The sequence below is a fragment of the Tamandua tetradactyla genome, chromosome 11 (assembly GCF_023851605.1).
Source record: "Tamandua tetradactyla isolate mTamTet1 chromosome 11, mTamTet1.pri, whole genome shotgun sequence".
NCBI lineage: Eukaryota > Metazoa > Chordata > Mammalia > Pilosa > Myrmecophagidae > Tamandua > Tamandua tetradactyla.
In genome coordinates, this window is record NC_135337.1 from 48,531,568 (window position 1) to 48,555,347 (window position 23,780).

At 39.5% G+C, this 23,780-nt stretch overlaps 1 protein-coding gene across 1 annotated transcript in view; it reads right to left on the reverse strand.

The window, feature by feature from the left end:
• Positions 1-344: 344 nt before the first annotated feature.
• ST6GALNAC5 (ST6 N-acetylgalactosaminide alpha-2,6-sialyltransferase 5) overlaps positions 345-23,780 on the reverse strand; it is a 189,825-nt gene continuing 166,389 nt past the window's right edge. The window contains exons 4-5 of the mRNA XM_077120576.1: positions 23,457-23,564; positions 345-5,379 (exon numbers count right to left, since the gene is read on the reverse strand). Coding sequence (XP_076976691.1) covers positions 5,148-5,379; positions 23,457-23,564 — 340 coding nt within the window. The 3' untranslated portion in view covers positions 345-5,147. The remainder of the gene's footprint in view (positions 5,380-23,456; positions 23,565-23,780) is intronic.

Here is a 23,780-nt window from a genome sequence, read left to right on the forward strand (position 1 = left end):
CTTCTGAAATGTTTTGTTCTGTTCCACACATACATATATGTGTTTGACAATACTACACTGTCTTAGTTAACCTACCTCTATTGTAGGTCTTAAAATTGAATACAGTCCAATACTAGTGGTCAATAAAAGGGTGAGGAAAGGGGTATGGGATGTTTGGGGTTTTCTTTTTTCTACTTATTTCTTTTTCTGGAGGAATGTAAATGTTGTAAAATTTATCACGGTGATGAATGCACAACTATGTGATGATACTTTGAACCACTGTTTATATGCTTTGGATGGACTGTATGGTGTGCGGACATATCTCAATAAAATTACGTTTTAAAAAAGAGATCATCAACAACAGACATTTATTGAGTGCCTATTGTATGCAAGGCACTGTCCTAGGCTGAGGCTACAAAGACGAAGGGGAAACAGTCCCTGCCCTCAAGGAGCTTACAATCTAATTAGACTACAGGACATCTACATAAAAGGACAAAGGGCAATCCAAGGTAGCATGAAATATTTGGGCACTGAGTAGAAACAAACAGGATTTCAGCCTTTTTTGCATTTCTATAGTAGCCCAATACCCTGAGTAGGTAGAGGTGAGTGAGCTGGAATAGCTCATTTTTAAGCCTATGGACATTTTCTCTCCTCTTCCCATTGCAGAGTATCTCTGGCATGTACTAGAACCCAGGCAATGGTTCACTCTTTTCCTCCCAAGGTCTTAGTATTAAAATTCCCTTTTAGGTGGTCTCCTGACACGGTGACCCACTGTCCTAGATTGCTCAGGTTATAGTATCAAAAAGTCCCACATTTTAGAAACCACTCCATCCCCAACTCCCCAGTTCAGGCAAACCTGGAGAGTACTTCTGAAGGACCCTGTCCAGCTACACCCCTCCTGCCTATCACAGTCGTTACTCAGGCAGTACCTACGCCAAATCTGTTCCCCCGATAACTTTCTAGTTGAAAATGCTACACAGAAAACCTGGACAATCCCCAAAGACTGCTGCTTTAAGAGTACACTGTAGACAAAAGAAGGAAACCAGGAGAGGATGATGGCAAATACACTGATCGAAGGTCATGACTTGGTGAAGTAGAAGAAATGAATGGGTATTGGTTATGAAATATGTAGGAGTTTAACATCGTCACCTAATACCGCAGAGAAGAATCGGACAGCAGGTCTATTTAACGTTTGAGTTGGCACCCTGGCATAAAGCAGGGTATATAGCTGAAAGAATGTCACTGCTACATGAGGGCAAATATTTGGGCAGGTATTAAATATTTACATATGAAGTTTTTTTTTTTTAGCACTGTCTTAATTGTAAGAGGGCTTCAACTTCTCTCCACTTTTATCCAGCATTCACTTAGCTTGTAAGTCAATAATTTTAGTTTTTGAGGGGAGTTTTTTTTAATCTCAAAAAAAGAGGTGTAATTTAAATAGATCAGAAGTGGAGAGACTTCTGAAAATAAGGTTAATCTGCCTTGAGAGTGTCGTGTGAAATGTGATAGACAAATCTCGCTATAAACTAAGGATCCCAAGAGACAACATACATTTCTCCTATAGGCACAGTGATTCATGGTTTGTTTTCATTTATTTTTTCTGAAGAAAGTCTGACTCTGAAATCTTAGGACCTTGAAAGTTCCTGAATTGCTCAATTTTATGTCAAGCCCTTAGAAGTACATACCAGGGTTAGTGAAGCACAGGGCCTTAGCTGCAAACACCCATTAACCATAATGGAAATCACACAGCTAGGTCCCCACACAGAACACTGGATATTTACCTCTTAATGTTCTTTTAATGTATGTTTTCTTGGGTGAATATTTACTGTGGAATATTAAATGTGAGCTTCCTCTTTTTTATGGGCCATTTGAAGTGATTGATTTTGTTTGTGAATTCCTGCATCTTTGCCCATAATGGCTATCTGTTGTAGTGGTCTCTGCCAAATGTTCTTACACTGAAATAACAAAAGCTGTGGATCGGCCAGCTGTGGCATTGTGTTACTGTGATCTTAAAAGCTAGGAGGAAGCTGATGGCACAGTTGGGGAGAGAAGAAAAGGTATGTAACAGAATGAGTACAACTTAAGCTTCAAACACAATTGGATCTTGAAATCACTGAGGTCTGTAAACATGGCTCTATAGTCACCTTTTATATAGGAGATTATGCTTAATGGTACTGAGTGGTGTTGACTGACAGTCATGAATTGATAGTGACATGATAAGAATTCAATTACCCACAACAAGGTCCCTCAGAGCAATCTACCAGAGTTCTAGGCATTCTTAAAAATGCTGTAATAAAATCATTGCCCAAGGTATAATTTCTTTTATGCTTATTTACACTATATATATTTAACCTTGTACATATTTAACTATCGACATGTAAAGCTACATGTAGATTAAAAATATTTCCCTAGCAATTTCAGAATTTGGTTGCTTTTTATTCTTTTGAGTATTTGAGAGGGAAAATGTATAAAAAAGATGGAGCTATCATTATGGTTTTTTTGCTTTTAATGTAAAGCCTGAAGATACACAGACATATGAGATATTACTAGATTAGGTAATATAGCTCCATTCTTGATGTCTCAATTATGACTTTCCCAATTTTCATAAATGTAAATATTTATTTAAGGAGACACATATATGAACAACAATCTCTTCAGGTGATGGTAAAGGTGGCTTATAAGTGAATTGGATAAAATTCATACACTTTTTCATAAGCTCATAAAGCATTGTTCGTTCAGAGTCTATGCTGCAGAAGAGATTACGTTGGAATAAAATGACTCAATCTCATTTCTAGGTATACCCCCAAAAATTTAAAGCAGAGACTCAATCAGATATTTGCACAGTGTTCGTAGTGACATTATTCACAATTGCCAAGAGGTGAAAGCAACCCAGTGTCCATCAATTAATGAATGAATAACAAAATGTGGTACACACACACACACACACACACACACACACACACACACACACACAATGGAATATTATTCAGCTGTGAAAAGGAATGAAGTTCTAATATATGGAACAACATGGATGAACCTTGAAGACAACATGTTGAGTGAAATAAGACATACCCAAAAGGACAAATATTGCATGATCTCACTGATCATGGTTATGGTAGAACAAAATTGTTATTATTTTTAACAATGTTGAATTATATAGTTGAATGTGGCTAAAAGAGGACATCTTAGGTTGTATATAATATTCTAGAGAATATAAAACAAACACATAGGGACTGTACAACATAAACAGTGAACCCTAATATAAACAGACTATAATTAATAGTACAATTATAATAATATTCTTCCATCAATTGTAACATGTTCCACATTAATGCAAAGTGTTAATAATGGGGCGTATATAAGAACTCTGTATTTTCTGCATGATTTTTCTGTAAACTTAAAACTTCCCTCATAAAAAAGTATAACAAAGTAACTGTGAGGAAATTTAAAGATCACATACCACTATGTTTTAGAAAGACATTTAAATTTTATTGGCTTTTAACAGCTCACGCCACATCATAATATTATCAACTTTGTTTCTGCTATGTAAATATCCATACTATATTTGAATCTCAGTAACAGTAATCCATATAATTAATAGCAATTTTATCTCCTGCAGTTAGTCCAAGGGATTGGAATCATACTACTAATTAAGGAAAGGGAATAGAAGCAGTAATGTGAGAAATCTTTTTAAATTACAGGCTGGGTCATGTTCTATAAAACAATGTCAGTCTTCATACACAAATCTCTGCTGGTGCCTCCAAACTTGGCATTAGAGAAACTAATGCTTCCTAAGCCATGTAAAGAAAACACTGGCATATATTTTAAAAGCCTATTTTGAGCAATATTACTTGTTTAAATGGAGCTCTTTAATGCTAATTGATCTTGACTTTGAATAAAATAATTCACTTTCACTACTTAGTCCAAACTAGGTAGTGATAGTGAATAAAAATATATGATGATTTGCAGTAAGGGAGTAAATAGTTCACAGGGTAAGTGAGTGTCTGACAGGGAACCTCCCTGACTTCTCTTCTCCTCAAAGAACGGCACTTTCTTGCTCTTGTAGGCAGGAACACCACTGACGTGTGTTTTTGTGGGGGGAACAGGCAGAGGTGCAAGAAGCACAAGAGAAACAGGAGTAGAATTAAGCCAATGGGCCAGGAAGGAAGTATGTTTCTAACCACAAGAGGGAGGATAGTTAGTAGGGGAATATAAAAGGCCACAAAAAATAATGGCCTGCTAATACTGGAGCCTAAAATTCTAAGTGCAATGTCTTCAATGAGAGACTCAGAATTTTAGAGTTGGAGTAGATTTTAAGAGTTTGTTAGCATGTTTTTTGAATACACAGTTTTTGGTTTAAATGTTGTCATTTTGGAGCATTCCTGCACCTTGGAAAAAGCTATTCTTACTATGAAAAAGCAATTCCCGAAGACCAGGGGTTCAAAAAATGTAACACAACATTTCCAAGTCAAATACCAACTGCATGCTAAGCAAGAGCATCATGAACACAACAACTCAACAACCCAATAAAGGCCTTTCCCAGCCATCATTCAGGATCAAAAAGTTAGAAAGGATAAATTACCACATAATCATAATCTATAAAAATACTGGCCTAGAGTGCACTAAAAAACTCTCAATAAATAAATATTGGACTTTTGCTTTATGAAAGTCAGTGGAGATGTGCTCTTCAGAAATCATGTCCATACATTCACGCTGCTTTTTCACAAATCACACGTACAGATTCCAAGAGATGACAATGGTTATAGTTCAGGTTAGGATACAACTTGATTATAAAAATGTCTTTTGATGTGGCATTTTTATAAAGGAATCAACTAAGATTGTTGAGTTGCTCATGTTTTGGCTTTGAAGGCAATACTTCAAGAATCCAAAATGTTTTTAGCCATGGCAGCATCATTAAAATGAGTGTTCAATTTCTAAGGTAATGCCTTTGAAAGGGACAACACTCATCAGAACGTTTTCCTTAAATACCAACTGCCCTGCTTTGTCGTCACACCTGGGAGGCATCTGTCCATGGTACTTGCTGAGAAATGAAGCTGTTTCCCGCTACAAGTTCTGTTCCTCTTTCCTGTCTGGTTGGTTTGGGAAGGTCAGTGCCCTGGTGTCTGACCCAGTGGGCATGTGGGACTTCTGTCTGGCATGTTCGTTCCTCAAAACACAGGTTTATTTTCAGGATGATTTACAGTAAGTGATTCTGGTTTCCAGTCTGGTTGAAAAAAGTGAATATTGAATGTCCGTGCCCAGTTCTTAAAGACGCGTTTCTCTGTGATGAAGCGGTGATGACTGCCTTTCCGTCCTCGCTCATGTGAGAGGTACATTGTACACTCATCAGGCCCAAAGGGTTCATAATAATGATAAGGTACTGAAGAGTGGTTGGGATCCCTATAGGAAGAAAAAGAGATAACTGATTAACAACATAACATAACAACAAAACAAATCATACTTTCTAGCTGAATGAATTTCAGGAAACAGTTACTCTAATGTTTAAAGAATAAGCAAGTGAAGAGGTTTTGAGGTTATTAAATAAGTGCAACGACCATAAATATCAAACAAAGAGACTGAAAACGAGCATTTAGGCTTCCCAGATCACTAAGACTCCAATACAACTCTTGCCACCTACAGTGTATTTATTAGATGTAGCTATAGAGGTATTTACAAAATATAAAACAGAACTTCCTCTTCCTCACCCTCCTCCCACAGCCTCTAAGTCCTCAGTGTCTTCCTGCTATTCTAAGAGCGTGGCCTCCTGGGAGTTACATGATCGGTTCCTCTCCAGTCTCCTATCCCCCGGCCTTGCCCATTGTACTCTAGTCACACTGGCCTCCGGGTCCTCAGCTCTGCCAAGCTCTTTCCTTCCTTGAGGCCTTTGCACTCGAGGACAGTCCCTCACCTAGAAAACTTTCCCCCCCATGATAACCTCCTCTTGGCTCCCTCCTTTTCACCATTTGGGAATCCACTCAAATGTCACCTCCTAAAGTAGGCCTTCCCAATGCCTATTCCTTTCTCTCCAGCTTATCCTTATTTCCCTGGTAGCATCAGTCACTCTGAAATTGCTATTGCAGTTTACCTCCTTATTGTCTGTTCATGAGGGCAGGATTTTGTTTTTATCCCTAGAAGAGTGCTTCATCTGTTTTGTTCCTAGAAGAGTGCTCAGTAGGTGTTCAACACACAATTTTTGGATTTCTGATGTTGAGAGAAAGTTACATGGAGTTAGCAGCTTAATAGCAAGCCTCTAAAGACAACTTTTCCTCTAATTATGGAAAACTGATGATCCTAGTTTGTTCCCACGGACAGGAAAAGAAGACAGAAAGCAAGATGGCACCACTTTTCCCTTCATGCTCTAGATTGGAGCCTGGTAGTTCCCGCATGATTCTACCTCTATATCACCTCATCCTCAAACTGCCTCAAGGTGATGTGGGTGAGGGGCCTCTGTTGTAGGGTTACTAAAAGATTTACCCCCCAAGAACTCGGGTTTCAGGGACTGGTCTCCATACTAAGCTGGTCCACTCACCTCTTCTCTCTTTTGAAGTCTGAATGATGAGATTACTCAAAACTTACCAGCCGTCAAAGCTTCCTACCTTGAGCTGTACTCACTGACCAGCCCCTTAGGAGAGCCTAAGAAGAAAAATGACCCAGGTTGGCCAGCTTCCTGTTACCCACCTTTTAGCACTTGGATGACCTGGGGCTTCTCCCACAGGTCATTTGGGTTCTACTCTAAGTACAGTAACTTGGTTTCCCAAGACTGCTCATTCTGTTAGACACCTATTTGTTTTCTTCAGAGGAGATCAATACACAAATGGCTCCTGGAAAAGCAACTTTGCTGGGGGCAGGGATCGAAGTGTTTTATCGAGAGTGTCAAGTTTGTGGCTCTGACAACAATAAACCTTTGAGCTGCCTCTCCTTTTAGGTTAAAGTTCTTCCAGGGAAAGAGATTTATTTTGTCATGTACCATTTAAACATTCTTCATCCTGGCTTGGATGTTGTGTTGAATTAACACCTTGTATCCCAATATGCCTGTCTCAGAAGTATCTCTATTTTCTGCAGTGAAACAACGGTCCATGCCCTTTTCTGACTATTTATTATAGATTTCACTTATTTACGTACACTAGAAATTGAAATACCCTTACAGTTGCTATAGAAAGAGCTTTCAATACTGAAAATGCATAGTAGAAAAAATTCTGGCATAGTAGTAAAAAAAAAAAAAAAAAAAAAAAAAACCCTGACCATTATGAAGAAAAAAATGAACAAAAAGGAATAGGAACTTGTAGGACCTCTCCAGATTCACAGGACATAATTTTGGGAGCAATGCCAAATTCATGCTGACATGGTATATTCAGAGTTGAGCTTTTATTCCATCATGGACAACGTTTTAAATCTGATTCATCTAAGATTTGGACACATTATTGGCATCAGTCTAACTAGAGAAACAATTAGGTTTCTAAAAATATCAGGAGATCGATTTGGCACCTAGAAATAGGGAGTAATTGGAAACTGTCTAAAGGATACTATGGGATCAATTTCCTTATTCAGGAAGACCATCTTTTTGAATGGAAACTTATTTAGCTCCATATTGATTTCCACAAGGGAGAGTTAAATCTACATATTTTTTTACTATGACTTCAAAGGCATCAAAATAAGTCATTCAAGTAAATGGAGGTTGTTCCATGCTTTAAAAATCTGTCCAACCAGTGGAAAAGTGGTTGGAGGTCCTGGGAAGGCACAGTGTGGTACCTGTAGGACCAGCTCTCCCTAGCTGTGAGCCTGCCGTCAGCTGTAATCCACCATTCCTAAAATTATTTCCTAGCTGAAGAAAATAATTCCTGAGGACTTCTCTCAAATCTGACCTTCTAAAGGCTGCCATGGTTTTTCCTTCCTCCATTGGACCCCAAAGAAAATCACAGTACACTTCAGCAGAATTTCTGCTAGGAGATGTAAAAGGAATGATGTCCGGTTCCCGTTGGGCAACAAGTGAAGCTGAGCAAACGGAGAAGTGGGTGGGGGGATGATAATCACAGAGGCAGTTCCCCAAGTGTGAGCAGCCTCTCATCAGCTCCCAAGGCCAGTGTGGGAATAAATCCACCAGAATGAGGTGAAGAAGGATTTTTTTTCTTGTTCAGAGGAAGCAGGTGGGAAGATTGCAAGAGCTTTAAAAAAATACCACTGCCTAAGGCCCATGCCCATAGATTCTGGTTTAATTGATTTGGAGAGGGGCACAGACATGGATATTTTTAAAAGCACCTTAGATTTGAACATCAAAATAACAGCAGTATTCGGTTATATAACCTATAAAATTAAATATTCCTGAGTTCATGCTGATTTCACTGCATAACTGATTGTTTTAGTTTTCTAGGCTGCTCAAGCAAATACAATGGAATGGGTCATGTTAAACAATGGGAATTTATTTACTGTCTTTGATCGTGGTTTGAAGTGGGGGGGGGGAGTGAAAGTCAAGGGGCCATCAGGGCAATGTTTTCTTCTGAAGACTGTGGCATTCTGGGGCTGACTGCTGTGATTCCTGGTCCTTAGCTTGTCACATGGACTCTCCTTTTTCTTCTGGGTTTTGTTGATGTTTAGCTTGTTGCTTTTTGTGTCTGAATTTCATTCCACTTTAAAAAGGACTCCAGTAATAAGATTATGACCCATTCTGATTGAGCTAGGCCATGTCTTAACTGAAGTAATCTCATTAAAAGATTGTACTTACAATAGGTTCACACCTACAAGAATGGATTAGATTTAAGAATATGTTTTTCTGGGGTCCATACAGCTTCAAACTGCTATACTCCACCCTCTCATCCCCCAAAAGACATGGTCTTTCCACATGGAAAATACATTTATTCCATCACAACATCCCAACAGCCTTAAGTCACTTCAGAAAACAACAGTTAGTACAAAATCTCATCAAAAATTGATTATGGGTCTGGTCTGTCCTGGGACACAATTCCCTTCTGTCTGTGAACCTGTGAAACTTAGAGAACCATATAAAATGGAGGGACAGGCACAGGACACACATTTCCATTCCAGAAGGAGAAACTGGAAGAAAATAGGGGCCATTGGTTTCAAACAATTCTGGAGCCCAACAGAGGAAAATCCATTATTTCAAGGTCTGAAAGTCATTTATGGAATGATGTTTTGTACTCCAGGCATGATGGAGTGGCAGCCCCAACTCTTCCAAGTGCTTGTGCAAAACCATATTCCCCCCAAACACTGGGATGAAGGCTCCACCCTTCAAGCATCAAGATGGCAGCCAGGATCTCCTGGAATGCCAGGACACGTGTTCCTCCCTCTCCAAGCACTTGGGTGGCAGCACTTTTCCTGAACAATAAGGTGGAAGGCCCGTCTTCTCCAAGCCCTGGGACAGACTTGCCCTTTCCACACACATGGGTGGGGCTGCTCTCTTGGCCTGAGAAGATGTCTTCAGTCCAGACATTGTCTTCACGGTTCTGCCCTTAAAATCATTCTTCCTTCAATTTTTCCTTCTCTTTCCTTTTAGCCAGGCTGGCAGTGGTTCTGTTCATGCAAATTACACAAAAATTTTAGTAGATTTTCATATAGTTCACAGGGGTCCATACTGTTAGTCAACAGGACTTCCCACAGATCCTTCCTGGATAACTACCCCTCCAAACCTGGCTTCCATGGAAATTAATGACTGGTTCCATGTTCAGATACATCTTCATATGAAGCACTGTTCTCTGGGTACTCAGTTTCTGGAAACTCAGAATTTTCCAAATCATCAGTTTTTGGTTTCTTTGCACCCTGGAATTCAGTTTGCATCTTATCTCTTATCCTTTTACATTTTACTATAAGCTTAGAAATCTCAGCTAAACATCCAAGTTCATCATTTTCAAGTTCTGCCTCCCATTTGCCATCAGAACTCAATTTCACCAAGTTCTCTGCCAATTAAAAACAAGGATAGTCTTTCCTTCAATTTCCAATGACACATTCATCATTTTCTTCTAAGGCCTCTTTGGAAGTATGTTTAACATCCATATTTCTTCAAAGAAATCTAGACCTTTCCTATCAAGTACCTCACAATTCTTCAGCCTCTAGCCATTATCCAACTCCGAAGCTGTTTCCGTATTTTGGTATTTGCAATAGCAGCACCCCACCTCTGGTATTAAAATCTGTATTAGCCAGGATTATATTACTGATAGGATGTTTTATACATACACACACAGAGACACACACACACATTCCTATATATATATATATATATATATATAGGAATGTGTGTATATATATATACATATACATATATATATACTGTAGGCTATATAGGATTATATTGCCAAGAGGATATATATACATATATTTAATATTATGAGTTTTTTTTTTTTACAGGAATTGGCTTGCATCACTGCGGTTATGTTTGAGTTCAAATTCCATACAGCAGTCTGCAAACTAGGAACTCGAATAAAGGTTTCCAATGAATTCATCATGAGAAGCTAGCTGGTTGAAGCAGACTTGGAAGTTCTCTCCATTGACTGCTGAAATCATCACCTCTTTTAAGGCCTTCAACTGATTTAATGAGCCTTCTCTCATTGTTGAAGGCAATATCCTTGGTTGAATGTAGATATAATCAGCCATAGATACAATCAACTTGCTGATTATTTAAGTCCATAAAATGTTCTCACAGGAATAATCAGGCCAAGGCTGGCTTAACCAAACAACTGGACACCATCACCTGGCCAAACTGACACAGGAACTTAACCATCACAGTGAATAAAAAAATAAATGGGAGCAGGCCACAGTGGCTCAGCAGGCAGATTTCTTGCCTGCCATGCTGGAGATCCAGGTTCAATTCCCAGTGCCTGCCCATGCAAAAAAAGAAATAATAAGAAATAATAAAATAAATTGGGGAAAAGGGATAGCATTTTTCTTAATGTAAAAACTTATTTTATTTATCACTTTTAAATTTGGGGGCATATGGTGTAGGGGCCTCTATTTGAACTCTTGCCCCAGACTGCACAAATGTAAGGAGTGGACTTGTTCAAAATAAAAAGTGCTTGAGATGTGAGAACTATATATTTAAGGGAAACACATGCTTCTTTGCTTGATTAAAAGCCTTTATTGAGAACCTAGATTTTTTAAAACTCTTTTTATTGTACAATATAACAAATCTACAAAGCAAAGATATAAAAAGGCACTAGTTTTCAAAGTACTCTTCACCAAGTAGTTACAAGACAGATCCCAGAGTTTGTCATGGGCTACTGTACGATCCTCTCATATTTTTCCTTCTAGCTACTCCAGAATGTAGGAGGCTAGAGGGCTTAAATGTATTTTTTTTATCATCATAGTCAATTTTTTCCCTTCTTTTCTTTTTTGTGAAAAATAACATGTACACGAAAAGCTATAAATTTCAAAGCACAGCACCACAATTAGCTATAGAACATATTTCAGAGTTTGACATGGGTTACAATTTCACAATTTTAGGTTTTTACTTCTAGCTGCTCTAAAATATTGGAAACTAAAAGAGATATCAATTTAATGATTCAGTATCATATTCATTTGTTAAACCCTATCTTCTATGTATAACTCCACCATTACTTTTAATCTTTCCATACCTCTCTTTAGGGGTGTTTTGGCTATGGCAATTCTAAATTTCTCATATTGGAAGGGTCTGTCACTAATATGGGGTAAGGAGATGGAATTATCTGGGGTTCTGGAAAGGCTGGGCTAGGTTTTAGGACTTATCTGGATTAGGGCCCTATCTGGAGGTTGTAAGTTTCTGGCAAGTTACTCTAGTGCATGGAATCCTTGTGGAATCTTGTATTTTGCCCTAGGTGTTCTTTAGGATTGGCTGGAATGGTCCTGGTTGGGGGTTGGCAAGTTATGATAGGTAGCAAGGTCTAACTGAAGCTTGCGTAAGAGCAACCTCCAGAGTAGCCTCTCAACTCTACTTGAACTCTCTCTGCCATTAATACTTTATTAATTATACTTCTTTCCCCCCTTTTGGTCAGGATGGAATTGTTGATCCCATGGTGCCAGGTCTGGATTCATCCCTGGGAGTCCTCTCCCACACTGCCAGGGAGACTTTCACCCCTAGATGTCATGTCCCACGTAGTGGGGAGGGCAATGATTTCACTTGCAGAGTTTGGCTTAGAGAGACTGAGGCCACACCTGGGCAACAAAAGAGGTCCTCCAGAAGTAACTCTTAGGCATGCCTATAGGTAGTCTAAGCTTCTCCACTACTTACATAAGCTTCACAAGAGTAAGCCCTTCTGATTGAGGGCATGGCCTATTGATTTGGGTGTCCCTAAAGTTTGACACAGTATCAGGGAATTCCCTGATGGTAAGGTTTAATCGTTCCATATTTTTCCCCATCCTTCAGGGGACATTGCCAATACTTTTTCTGTTCAGTATACTCTAGATGTATCCAGGCATTACAATAACTTATACAGGATTAAGGGTCCTCTTTCTTATACTGTGCTCCCTGTGTTTCAATTGTTCAAATGAGCTATACAGATAGGTTGAATTAGATTATGCACTACAGAAAATTTCAGTTCCAGACCAAATAAACCTTTCTTCCATTAGTCTCAAAGAGTACATGTGGTTCTAAAATATTGACACTATCTTCTTTACCCCTACGTTCTGAATTACTCTAACCCCAACTTGTTCAGCTTCGTTCTTACCTTTAAATATCAGATCATATATATAAGCCTCTCAAAATCCAGAAATGATAATAACCACTCCGGACTTAATGTGTCTGCTTTAAAAGTTTACAATCTAGGCCGCTGTTTTCTTATAAGCATTTTCTAAAGGTGACCATACCATTCTTGTTTTTTTGTTTCTGGCTTATTTTGTCTCACCAAACGTCCCACATGCTCATTCACATCATTGCACTCCTCATGATTTTGTTTCTTTTTGGAGCTGCAAAACCTTTGTTCATAAGTATACACCATTGTTCACCAATCTACTCTGTCAGTGCATCCTTCAGACACCTGCATTCATTGGGCATCATGTAGAGGGCCCAAAGTCCACAGTCCGTCAACATGAGAACCTAGATTTTTATTTAAAGCCAATGATATTGCATTGAAAATTTTTTTGAAAGTTAAGTAGGCCTCTATCATATAATTACCTGTACTAAAATCACACTTTGCCCCAAAATGTTTGGTGTAACTAAATAATTATTGGCACTTGTTTATTTCTTAATTTTCAAACAGGGTGTGGGTGCTTTCCCTTCATCTGCTTTCCCTGGCACTGCTCTGGTCTTTGCTACACAGCCTCAATAATGCTGCCTTCCCACCTCTTCTCTGGGTGGAGAAGTCTCCCTCCCCATTAGCCAGCCTTATTCTGAAATGAAAGCAATACACTTTTTAAGTTACATAGTTAGAAACATTTTGCTTTCTTTTGTTTCTTTTTTCAATAGCAGATGAACTCACCTTTTTGTATTCTTTTCTCCCAAAAGAAAAAACAAATATAATTTTCTTACAGAAGAATCCCAATTAATAAATGTAGAATGAATGAGAGAAAGAGAGAAGTCAGGAGTAGAATAACACAGATGTAATTGTTGCAGGTAGGATCCACAGAGGAATGCAACATGAGGGGAGGAAAAGACCAGGAGAAACAAGTTATTTGCATAATCTTAAAGTAACTCTCCCAAGATATTTATTAATGACAAAGGGGAAAATAATGACTTCACAATGGGGAAACTCAGCAGATATCATCTTAACCAAGTGATTAAGGTTAACATAATTAGTTAGAAGGCATACTGATATCATGTGGCCCCTAATGAGATGTGCCAAGAAGGGCTTACCACTCTGTGGTATTCTTATCAGTAACGCATAACCTCAGTCTACTCATAAGAAAACATCAGAAAAACCAAAAGTGAGCGACATTCCTACACAATTATTAACCTGTAATCTACGAAAGTGTTAAGGCCATGAAAGACCAGGAGAGATAGAGGAACTGTGACAGATTGGAAGAGACTAAGGAGATACAAGGATACAAGCAAATGCCAAGGGATTTGGGATTGGGGCCAAGCGTAGGTAGAGAAAATTAGTGAAGAAACTGGTAAGAGCTGAATAAAGTCTGTAGTTTAGTTATGAGCTTTGTACCAACGCGAATTTCCCTGTGTTGGTAAGTATATCAGAGTTATGCAAACGTAAACATCAATAGAATGTTGATGTTGATGAAAGATATATGGGAACTTGCTGTGCTATTTTTGCAACATTTCCGTTAAGTCTAAAATCACTTCAAAACAAAAAGTTAAAAACATAAATATTTAAAAAAATACATATGTATATATGTTTGTTGTGCTGGTTTGAAACTGTTGTGTATCCCAGAAAAGCTATGTTCTTTAATTTTCATTCAGTATTGTTGGGTGGAACCTTTTTGATTGTTTCCATGGAGGTGTGGCCCACTCAATTTTGGATGTCAACTTTTTTTTTTTTTTTGACATGGGCAGGCACTGGGAATCAAACCCGGGTCTCTGGCATGGTAGGCGTAAATTCTGCCACTGAACCACTGTTGCACTGCCTGGTGTTAACTTTTGATTAGATGGTTTCCATGGAGTTGTGTTTCTATCCATTCAAGGTGAGGCTGCTTCCCAGAGCCCTGTAAGAGGGAACCATTTTGGAAAAAGCTTCAGTGCTGACAGAGCCCACACAGCCAGAGATCTTTGGAGATGCAGAAGGAAAATGCCCTCAGGGAAGACTTATGAAATGAAGAGAGAAAGCTAGCAGATGTTACTATGTATCTTCCACTGAGAGAAGTGTCCAGAAGCCAGAGACCTCGGAAGATGCCAGCCAGTGCCTTCCCAGCTGACAGAGGGGTTTGGACCCATCTGCCTCTCTTCACTCAAGGTATCTATTCCTGAAATGCCTTAGCTTGGACATTTTCATAGCCTTAGAACTGTAAACCTGCAACTTAATAAATTCCCTTTTAAAAAGCTGTTCCATTTCTCTTGTATTGCATTCTGGCAGCTTTAACAAACTAAAACCTATATGTATATAAATATTTTAAAGCTCCTTAAGAGTTTCTAAACTATAGTGAGTTTTGAGATGACTGATTAGTACATACTTGCTAAGCCTAGGTGCTTAACTAATTCAGGTTATCTCCTTTTTACCTCCATCAGTCTTCTGAGGTAAGGATCACTGCTCCCTTTTGATAGGTGAGAAATCCGAGCCTCCAGGTGGCACACAGGTAGAAAGCCCACTCACTATCTGACTTTTAAGCTTTGCTCATATACTATCCAAGCTATTTGACTGGACCCTTTCAGCCCTGACACAGTGCTATGTACTCTACATATACAGATTTAATCCTCACAATATCCCTATACGAGAGGTTGTAGTGTTATCCCCACTTTACAGATGAGAAAACTCATACATGGAGAAATTGAGGAAATTTCAGGGCTAAGATGTAGACCAAGGTGAGTGGACTCTAGATTCCCATACTTTAGGACTGAGGCTCCGTATCTTGGAAACACTCCTATTCCACCAGGTGGGGATTTCTCTACTAATGGCACCTCAGTTTCCCATTGGGATCAGCAGCCCATTGTTGGGAGCATATTTGTGCATGGGTGGGCTCTGTGCAGTTGGTCAGGGTGATAAGCAGAGACATCATGCTCATTTTAATACTGACCACTAACATTAATGGCAGCAGGGTTTGTAATGTTTCCCTATGACTCTTTTAAACTAAGGTGTACAAGTAGAAAGTAACCCCTTAACATTAACAAGTAAGTTGGATTTGGGACTGGATTGTCTCTAAAGCTGCCAATGTCCCAAGGAAGGTCCAATGCCTTTGCTACTCCCTAGAGCTCTCAGATATTCTTTCTAAACAATACTTTATTCTTGCCATGGTGCCTTGTACATAGTAGGTACTCAGGAAATGTTTGAGGGATAGAGTTGAATTAATAGTTGCCAAGTGTCTAGGTGGTTCTAGAAATTGTAGTGCATTGGGACTTTTGGGGACACCATGTGACATTAAGAAGAAAATCTTCCTAAAACAGCCCTTCCTGGACATCTGGCCCAGACTTCTGAGACCCACTGAGCAACCCTTACTCCACTGCCTCAGTTTTTGCCTTTGGAGCAACTTGAAAACTGCTGCTTATCTTTGATGAGTGTGTGATAATACTCATGTGTCTGGGATACAATGAGAAACAAGAGCCTTCAGCTTCCCACCCTTCATGGGCAAGAAGCTAAAGTGAATCACCCAAGAACCCCCGAACCCCATGACTCAGGCCACCTCAGATGGTGCCCTATGTGTCAGAACAGATCAATAGTGCTCATGGGAGACAGAAAGGAGGCGATAAGAACACCCAAAAGTGACTGGGAAGAGCTGATCAAATTATTGCAAAGTTGGAAGAAACAAAGAACATCTAGGAGGAAATGCAACAAAGTATTGTAAGTCTATTTAATAAATGTAAACCATGTGGGTAGTATTATCATTCCATACCTGTTTTCTGTAAGTGTCTGATCCTATGCAGTGGATTGTTGCCAAGTAGGAACTTTCCTGGTTATGCTGGCAGCTTTATTAATATTTGCTTGCTAATAATTCTAGTAGGATCAACTCTCTGATATTCATGATACCTTTGAGATGTCCTTCACATTATGGATGAGATATTAATTTAGTTCCATGACAGTGATCACTCTGAGTCATTACTCCACTAATTAATACTGGAGAAATGATGGGTAACAGAGAGTTGTAAATATGGCAATGTGCTAAGTACAACCGGAAATAAGATTATTAAGGTAGAATTTAGATGCTTGGGCCATTATTAGAGCAAATAATTTACAATGGAAAATGAGAGTAAAAATACCCAACATAACTTAGTTTGGAAAGCAATGATAACATCTTTTCACTGAAATTTATAGTCCATCTAGAAAGAATGGATTTGGCTTCCTCTATGGATTGATTTAAGGGTCTACTGTCCACAGGATAACATATTTGATGTTATCTCTGGTGCAGCATGGCATTAGTTTTCTCCAGCTTTCTGAACACTAATGAGGCCTAGAGAGTGGTGATGGAGGCCGGGTGGGCTGTTGCTTGAGCTCCCACTTTGGGGACTCAACCCTGGACCTGTCTGAGAATGATGTGAGGGTCCTCCTTCAGGTGGCCACTGTTGAATTCTGGGGCCTTTCACAATCTGAATTTGGTCTTTTCATTCACTTGGCACTTTTGGTTTCAAGATAAATTCAGAATCAATCTTTTGAAACAGCCTCCAGGAGAGGAAAAGTTTTGATACATTCACTAAGCAAATATATACTGAACACATACTATGTGCCAGGCATAATGACAAGCGGTAAAGATACAAATGTGGACTGAGCATGGTCTCTCTTATCAAGGAACCTATAGGCAAATAAAGGAGCTTGACAAATCCATCAGTGAGATGGGCAGGAGTGGAGAAGCAGAGGGCCTAGAGGGCACACAGATGTCTGACACGACAGGATGTCCAGAAAAGCTTTAAAAAGGAATGCCTGCTTCCTCTAAAACAGTGGAGTGAGGGGTTAAAAGATTTGTCCCTTGAGCCCTAAAGACTAAATTTAAATTTTACCTTTGTTGCTTAACTACTCTATGACCTTGGCAAGCTGTCTCCTATCTTCAAAGCTCAAATTTAAAATGGTGATCATAATAGTATTTGCCTCATGGAATTATTATAAATGTTCAAGGTAATAGTGCATGTATTCATGCTTCACACATGGCCAGCATGTGATGTGTGCACACAAATACTAGCCTTTGATATTATTAAAGAACCAGAAGTAATCAGACAGATTAAGAAAGCAGGGGATCAGCATTTCAAGTTGAGAGCATAGGGCAGGTGATTTCAGGGGGACTTCCTTTACAAATTTTTCAGTATGTCTAACATAAATCTGTATAAGTAGAGAAGATAAGACTAAAGCGGTAGGCAGAAGCCAATCCTGAAGGGCTTGTGTGCTAAGCGAAAGAGTACAAAGGCTGTTCTAACAACTTTGGGGAGTCACTGAGTGATTTTAAGTGACAGGGCCAGATTTGTAGTTTTAATCTGGCATCACAGTGGTGTTTGGAGAGGAAAGAGAGTTGCAGAGAGCAGTTGGGGTCTATTATTATACCAGATTAAAGAGCAAAAGTTTGTATTCCTCTTGAATGTCTTTTAGTTAGTATTAGATTTTGCCAACTCTTGAATAAGATATGTCTTTCATCTGCACCAGGGCCAATTATACGTACATTGTTTCCATCCGTGGTTTTAAATACAAATGCAGGGCTATGGTTCTTCCTATAGAGCCCATGTACTTAATACTTTGAGGGGCTACTAGAAGTATTTTGACCACTGAATGACTCCTGGGAGTGATTAAGACTTTTGGGTGGAATGAGAAGGCCACACTTCCAAGGCAGCTGGATAGAAAATGACAGCATCAGGCTGAGAGGGTATCTTACTCATACTATCTCAGAGATCAGACACTCATGGATATCTTAGCTTTTTGTTCTCCTAAGACATAATCTAGTTCCTTACTCTCTTCCCTCCTCAGCCCCCCTCTTTATGCCATGTATTTAGCAGCCATACTCTCTTTGGGTCCCTGTCATCTGAAGTGGTAGAAAAGACTGCAGGAGTAAGTTCAATGCTTTGTTTCTCTATGCCTTGGTTTCCCTGCAATGAAAAAAGGTGATAAATTCTTCTGAAAAGTGTGGGAGAGTTTGATTTATATTTGATAGCAGCATGATTAGATCTTAGACCAGAGGTTTTCCAAGTTCTGATTTGCTAAGGGAAACTTTATTGAAAAGAAGACTTATACAAAAGAAACATGTAAAACAGATAGAGGTGATTCTGCTCTTGATGATGTGTGCTTGCAGGGTTCAACATTCTCTGTCTTGGCGCCTTGACCCAAATCTATTATAGCAGATAGGGTCTGGAGAATGTACGAGCTCTCAGGGTAAGGTTTGACAGGCAGAAAAGGCTGCTTCCATAAAGCTCAGTGGGTCAGATGCTATTGACAGGTAGAGAGTGAATAATTTCTTATTAGGAACTTTTTGTAATCTTTGTTACCTCATAAATCGAACTGCTTTCAAGTGAGACACAAGGGACTGAAGGCAGAGACCCTGCCTTATTCATCTTTGATTACCTCCCCAGTGCCCAGCATTAGTTAGTTCAATGAATGAAAATCTCTGTGATTAATGTAGTAAATTACTTCTTTTGAGGGTACTGACTGTGTCTTAAGGTCTGAAACAGCTAATTTGCTAAAACTGGACCAATGGCTCTTTTTGGCCCCATGTGTCTATTTATTCCAATGAGAGTCTGGGCACTTTAAGGAAGCAATGGGTAAACTGAGAGCAGCCAGAAGCCATGTGAAGCTAATTCTCAATGGCGAAGAAAAGTGGAATCCAGTTCACACAGAAGGCCACACATCCCACCTCCTTTCCAGCAGCTAGGGCCTCCTCACCAACTGACCTCCATTAACTGGTGTTATCTCGGCATTTCCTTAAAAAGCGCTACTGGTCCACATTCACAGATGAGTGAGTTCTTTCTTCTGATAACTTACTGTGTGTTTAACATACACCAGAACTCTGCTAAGCATTTCTCATCTATGACCTTATGGAAGCATCACATAAAAACTAGTGGCAAATACTGTCTTCATCATCATTTTATAGATATAGAAGTAAAGACTTCCCTGACATGGAGTCATTAAGTAACTTGTCCAAGTTCGCTAAGACTTGGTAAGGTCAAACAGCTTTCTCAAGGTCACAGAGCTTCTGCGAGGTAGAAATGGTTATTTTGAGTCATATACAATGCCCTTCTTACTACAGGACAAAGGAGGGAGTGGAGGGCAGAGTCCTTTTTCACTTGATATTTACAGAGCAGTTGCTATATGCAAGGACAGAAAATAAATATTTTCCTACTCACTAGAACTTCAAGAGGGAACAAAATACACAAAATATCTGCTCTTGGGTAGTTTACATTTGGGGTGGGGATTCAACCAGTTCACGTTTTGCCCTCTCATAAAATCTTCCCTTGCCTCTTTTGGACCTGGTGATATTTTACTTCCTTAAGTAAGTATCCTAGAGCTTTAACCTGTGTACCACACTTCGGAATTTAATAGATTTGACCTCTATATATTCTTTGCCCCTTGGATCCAGCTTCTTTCAAAATAAAGACACAAAGGAAAATGGTGAGGCCAGTAGCAAGACTGACTGACAAGTTCATGTTTCAGTCTCTTTTGCAAGAGTCGTTTAACTCTTGGATGGGACTTGCAAAATGCTGCCTCTGTTTACATTCACATGGTAAGTGGCTCTGCAGTGTTCATTATATTTGCAGTGGGCAAGGTTTATCACAAGCTTCTAGGAGACAAGAGCTTGTTCTATTCTTCGAATCCCCCATAATGCTTGGCACCCTTCACGACAACTTCCAAATGCTAATGTGGTAGATTACGTACCCCAGAAAAAAACATTCCCTTAATCGTAATTCGCATTCCTGTGTGTGTGTGGAACCCATTGTTAATAGGACCTGTTGAAGATGTTAGTTTGGTTTAGGTGTGGCCAACTGTATGAGACCTTAATCCAGACTACTAGAAGCCTTATAAAGAGGACCAGGAAGTCACAGAAGCCAGGAAAGAGAAGACATCACCACATGACAGGAGGCAGAAATACAAGCAAGAAACTCCAATGATTGTCAGAAGCCAGCCCCAGAATGCCAATAATCAGGGAGAAAGCAAGCCTGGTTGCTATCTTGGTTTTGGATTTCTTTTAGCCTCAAAACCGTTAGTCAATACATTCCCATGGTTTAAGCCAACCCACTGTGTAGTGTTTGTGATAGCAGTTTGGACAATCTAAGGAAGCTGGGAATGATGATGATAGTCTTTCTTGGGCATGAACTATATGCCGAACATTTGGTCTGTGACAGCAGGCTCATGCGCCAACTTGGCCAGTCAATGGTGTCCAGTTGTCTGGTCAAGCAAGCACTGGCCTGTGACTATGAGGATATTTCATGGCCTTACATTGTCAGTAAGTTGGTTGTATCTATGGCTGATTACATCTACAATCAACTGAGAAGATTGCCTTCTGAATGAGAGACATTTCATCCAATCACTTGAAGGCTTTAAAAGGAGAAATGATGACTTCAGCAGTCAAAGAGAAAATTTTCATCTCTACTTCAGTCAGCCAGCTTTTCCTGGGGAATATGTTGAAAACCTTTAGCAGGGTTCCCAGCTTGCAGCTTGCCCTACAGAATTTGGACTTGTGCATCTCCACATTTGCGTGAGACAATTTTATAAACTCTCATAATATTTACAAATATTACCTGTTGGTTCTGTTTCCCTAGAGAACCCTGACTAATACAGCATTGATACTCTATTTCCATTATCTCATTTCATTCCCACCATGACCTGCTTGCTCTTACTGTTTTCTTATCTCCATTTTACAGATGAATGAACCAAGACTCAAGGTCACCCAGATAGGAGCTGGCAGAGCTATATTGCAAACCTACCTCTGTCTTCCCCCAAACCCAGGCTCTTAATCACCATGCTAAGTGCCTGGTGGTGGTTCAGCAACATGAGCTGGGAAAGAAGATTAAACGAACATGTGAATCAATCCATGCTGCTTTCACTACATCCCTTCTTACCCTTTCCTAAACAGGCATGACTGAGAGCAGAATTCTCTCTATCTCCAACCCTCTCCACCAGATGACACCTAGCACACTTTCCCCCATTCCCTGACAGAACCAAGGGTATAGGGATCCTTTTGAAGAGTTCTTGCTGAAAGCATCTTGTAAGAACAACTATTAATTCTTTGGAATAGTAGCTGAAGAACAGAAACCCAGAGCCAAGGGCAACATATGGTCCATGGACATTATCTGGATCTCCTTGTTAGTATCCTTCCATAAACTGTTTCTATCTTCTGTACATGAAATCATGACAAATTAACTTTGAGTAAGATAAATGACACGTTAACTTGCCTTTCTTTTGTTTTCCATAAAAAATGGAAAAGTTCCTTGAACACTCCAAGTCATTAACATTTCAATTTATTCATGCTTTTATCACTGGCCTCCTAATGGCAATACTACATAATTATATCTGCTGTATAACCGTCAACATTGATAGCTCTTTGTGTGTCCATTAGTGCTATTTCCTCTGCCTTTGCTAGCCTGTTGGTTTGAGAAGGCAGATTGCTTTTTTATACCATCCTCCCTACTTTTGGCACATGAGATGCTGACCAGGGAAATGAGGGCAATGAAGTAAGTGATGAGGAAATGGGTGAGAATCCAAGCTAACGCTATGTTCCTGGTGCTGTTCCATGCACTATACATAGCTTATTTAATCCTCCCATAACCCTATGCGACAAAGTCATTATTATAATCACATCTGTTTGTATAGATCAGGAAACTGAGACACAGAGAGATGAAGGGACTAGCTCAGGATCACGTGGTTACTAAGTGGCTGGGCCAGGCTTTGAACCTGTGCAGTCTGGCTCCAGAGTCCACACCCTGCATGGTTACTTTCTGTCACTATTGGGAATGAGTGAGTCCGGGCAGCTGTCAAAGACCTGCTCTGTCCACATCTATCTTTCTCCTCTGTGGCTTTTACTCCTATATAGGAGCTAGTACTGCTGCTGTGTTGATGCTTTAGATTACAAACGGTGAGATAAAAATGGCAGAATGCAATAGCATGACTGTGATTAAACACTCCCTCACCCTTGCCTCAATCCTCCCAATTGTAGCTTTTGCCTCAAAAGCCCAATGGCCTTAGAGAAGTTACTAGATTTAAAAGACACAAAGCAAGTGTACATTTTAACAAGCAGGAATGCGCCCCTACCCCCATCCCACAATCATCATTTGAAGACCATAATTGAGGTCACAAGCAGGGTGCACCTGGCATTCCTGAAAACTGGGCATTTGTTGGCATCACCACTTTAAATTAAGGGTGAGTTTTCATGCAGGCCTCCAAAAAATCAGGCCCTGAATATTTCTCAGTACCAATATTTGTTGGTCTGCACAGAAGTCTGCTTGGGCATGTGCTAGGCAGTAACTTAAAGTAGCAAGAGAGATGCCTGTAAATTCTCTTTAAAATGATACATCAAAATAATTATAACTGTGTTCTTGGCCTTAGAAGCACAAATCAGAGGTTACTGATATAGCAAGCTAAAGGGGCTCAGAGGAATATTTAAATTTTAGAAAACAGGCCTCACATCAAAGAAATTGCCTTCTTTAATTCATAAAAAATTACTACATTCCTTTAAAATGAGAATAAACCTAATATTTCTTAATGCCTGTTCATCATTAATATTATGCCAATTATTGCATTCCTTTTGGCTGATAAATATTCAGAGGATAAATGAAGCCCACAAGGTGGATTAATTCTCCAGCAGTACAAATATTTCAATATTTTATATCACATAATTAAATGTTGTTTGTTGTTTCTGAAACCAGAACTTGGGACATGTTAATGAATTGCTTCAAGAAGACAGTTAGACAGGTTTCACGGTTGATATTTGGAATCAGATATTTATGAACACTGCACGACACTGCCGATGATTTACACTTGCAGAATAAATCCTACCTGCAGAAGTCTGGGGGCACCATGCCATAAACATTGATCCTGTCACAGAGCTCCAGTGCAATCGTCATCGTGAACCAGCCAGTGCTGAGCCAAGTGTTGGAGATCTTCCTGGAAGGAACGACAATTAAGTCTGCAGGCTGGCAAAGTAGACTCAGATGCCAATACTATCTTAGATCTTCTCTGGAACAAAGCTGACTATAAATACATGCACTCACACATACACCCCCACACACTCAATCTTGTAAATAACCTGGAAATTTACCATATAGAAATCTCTTAACACCACCACCATAGAGCATGGTACAAAGATGATACCTCCTGGTA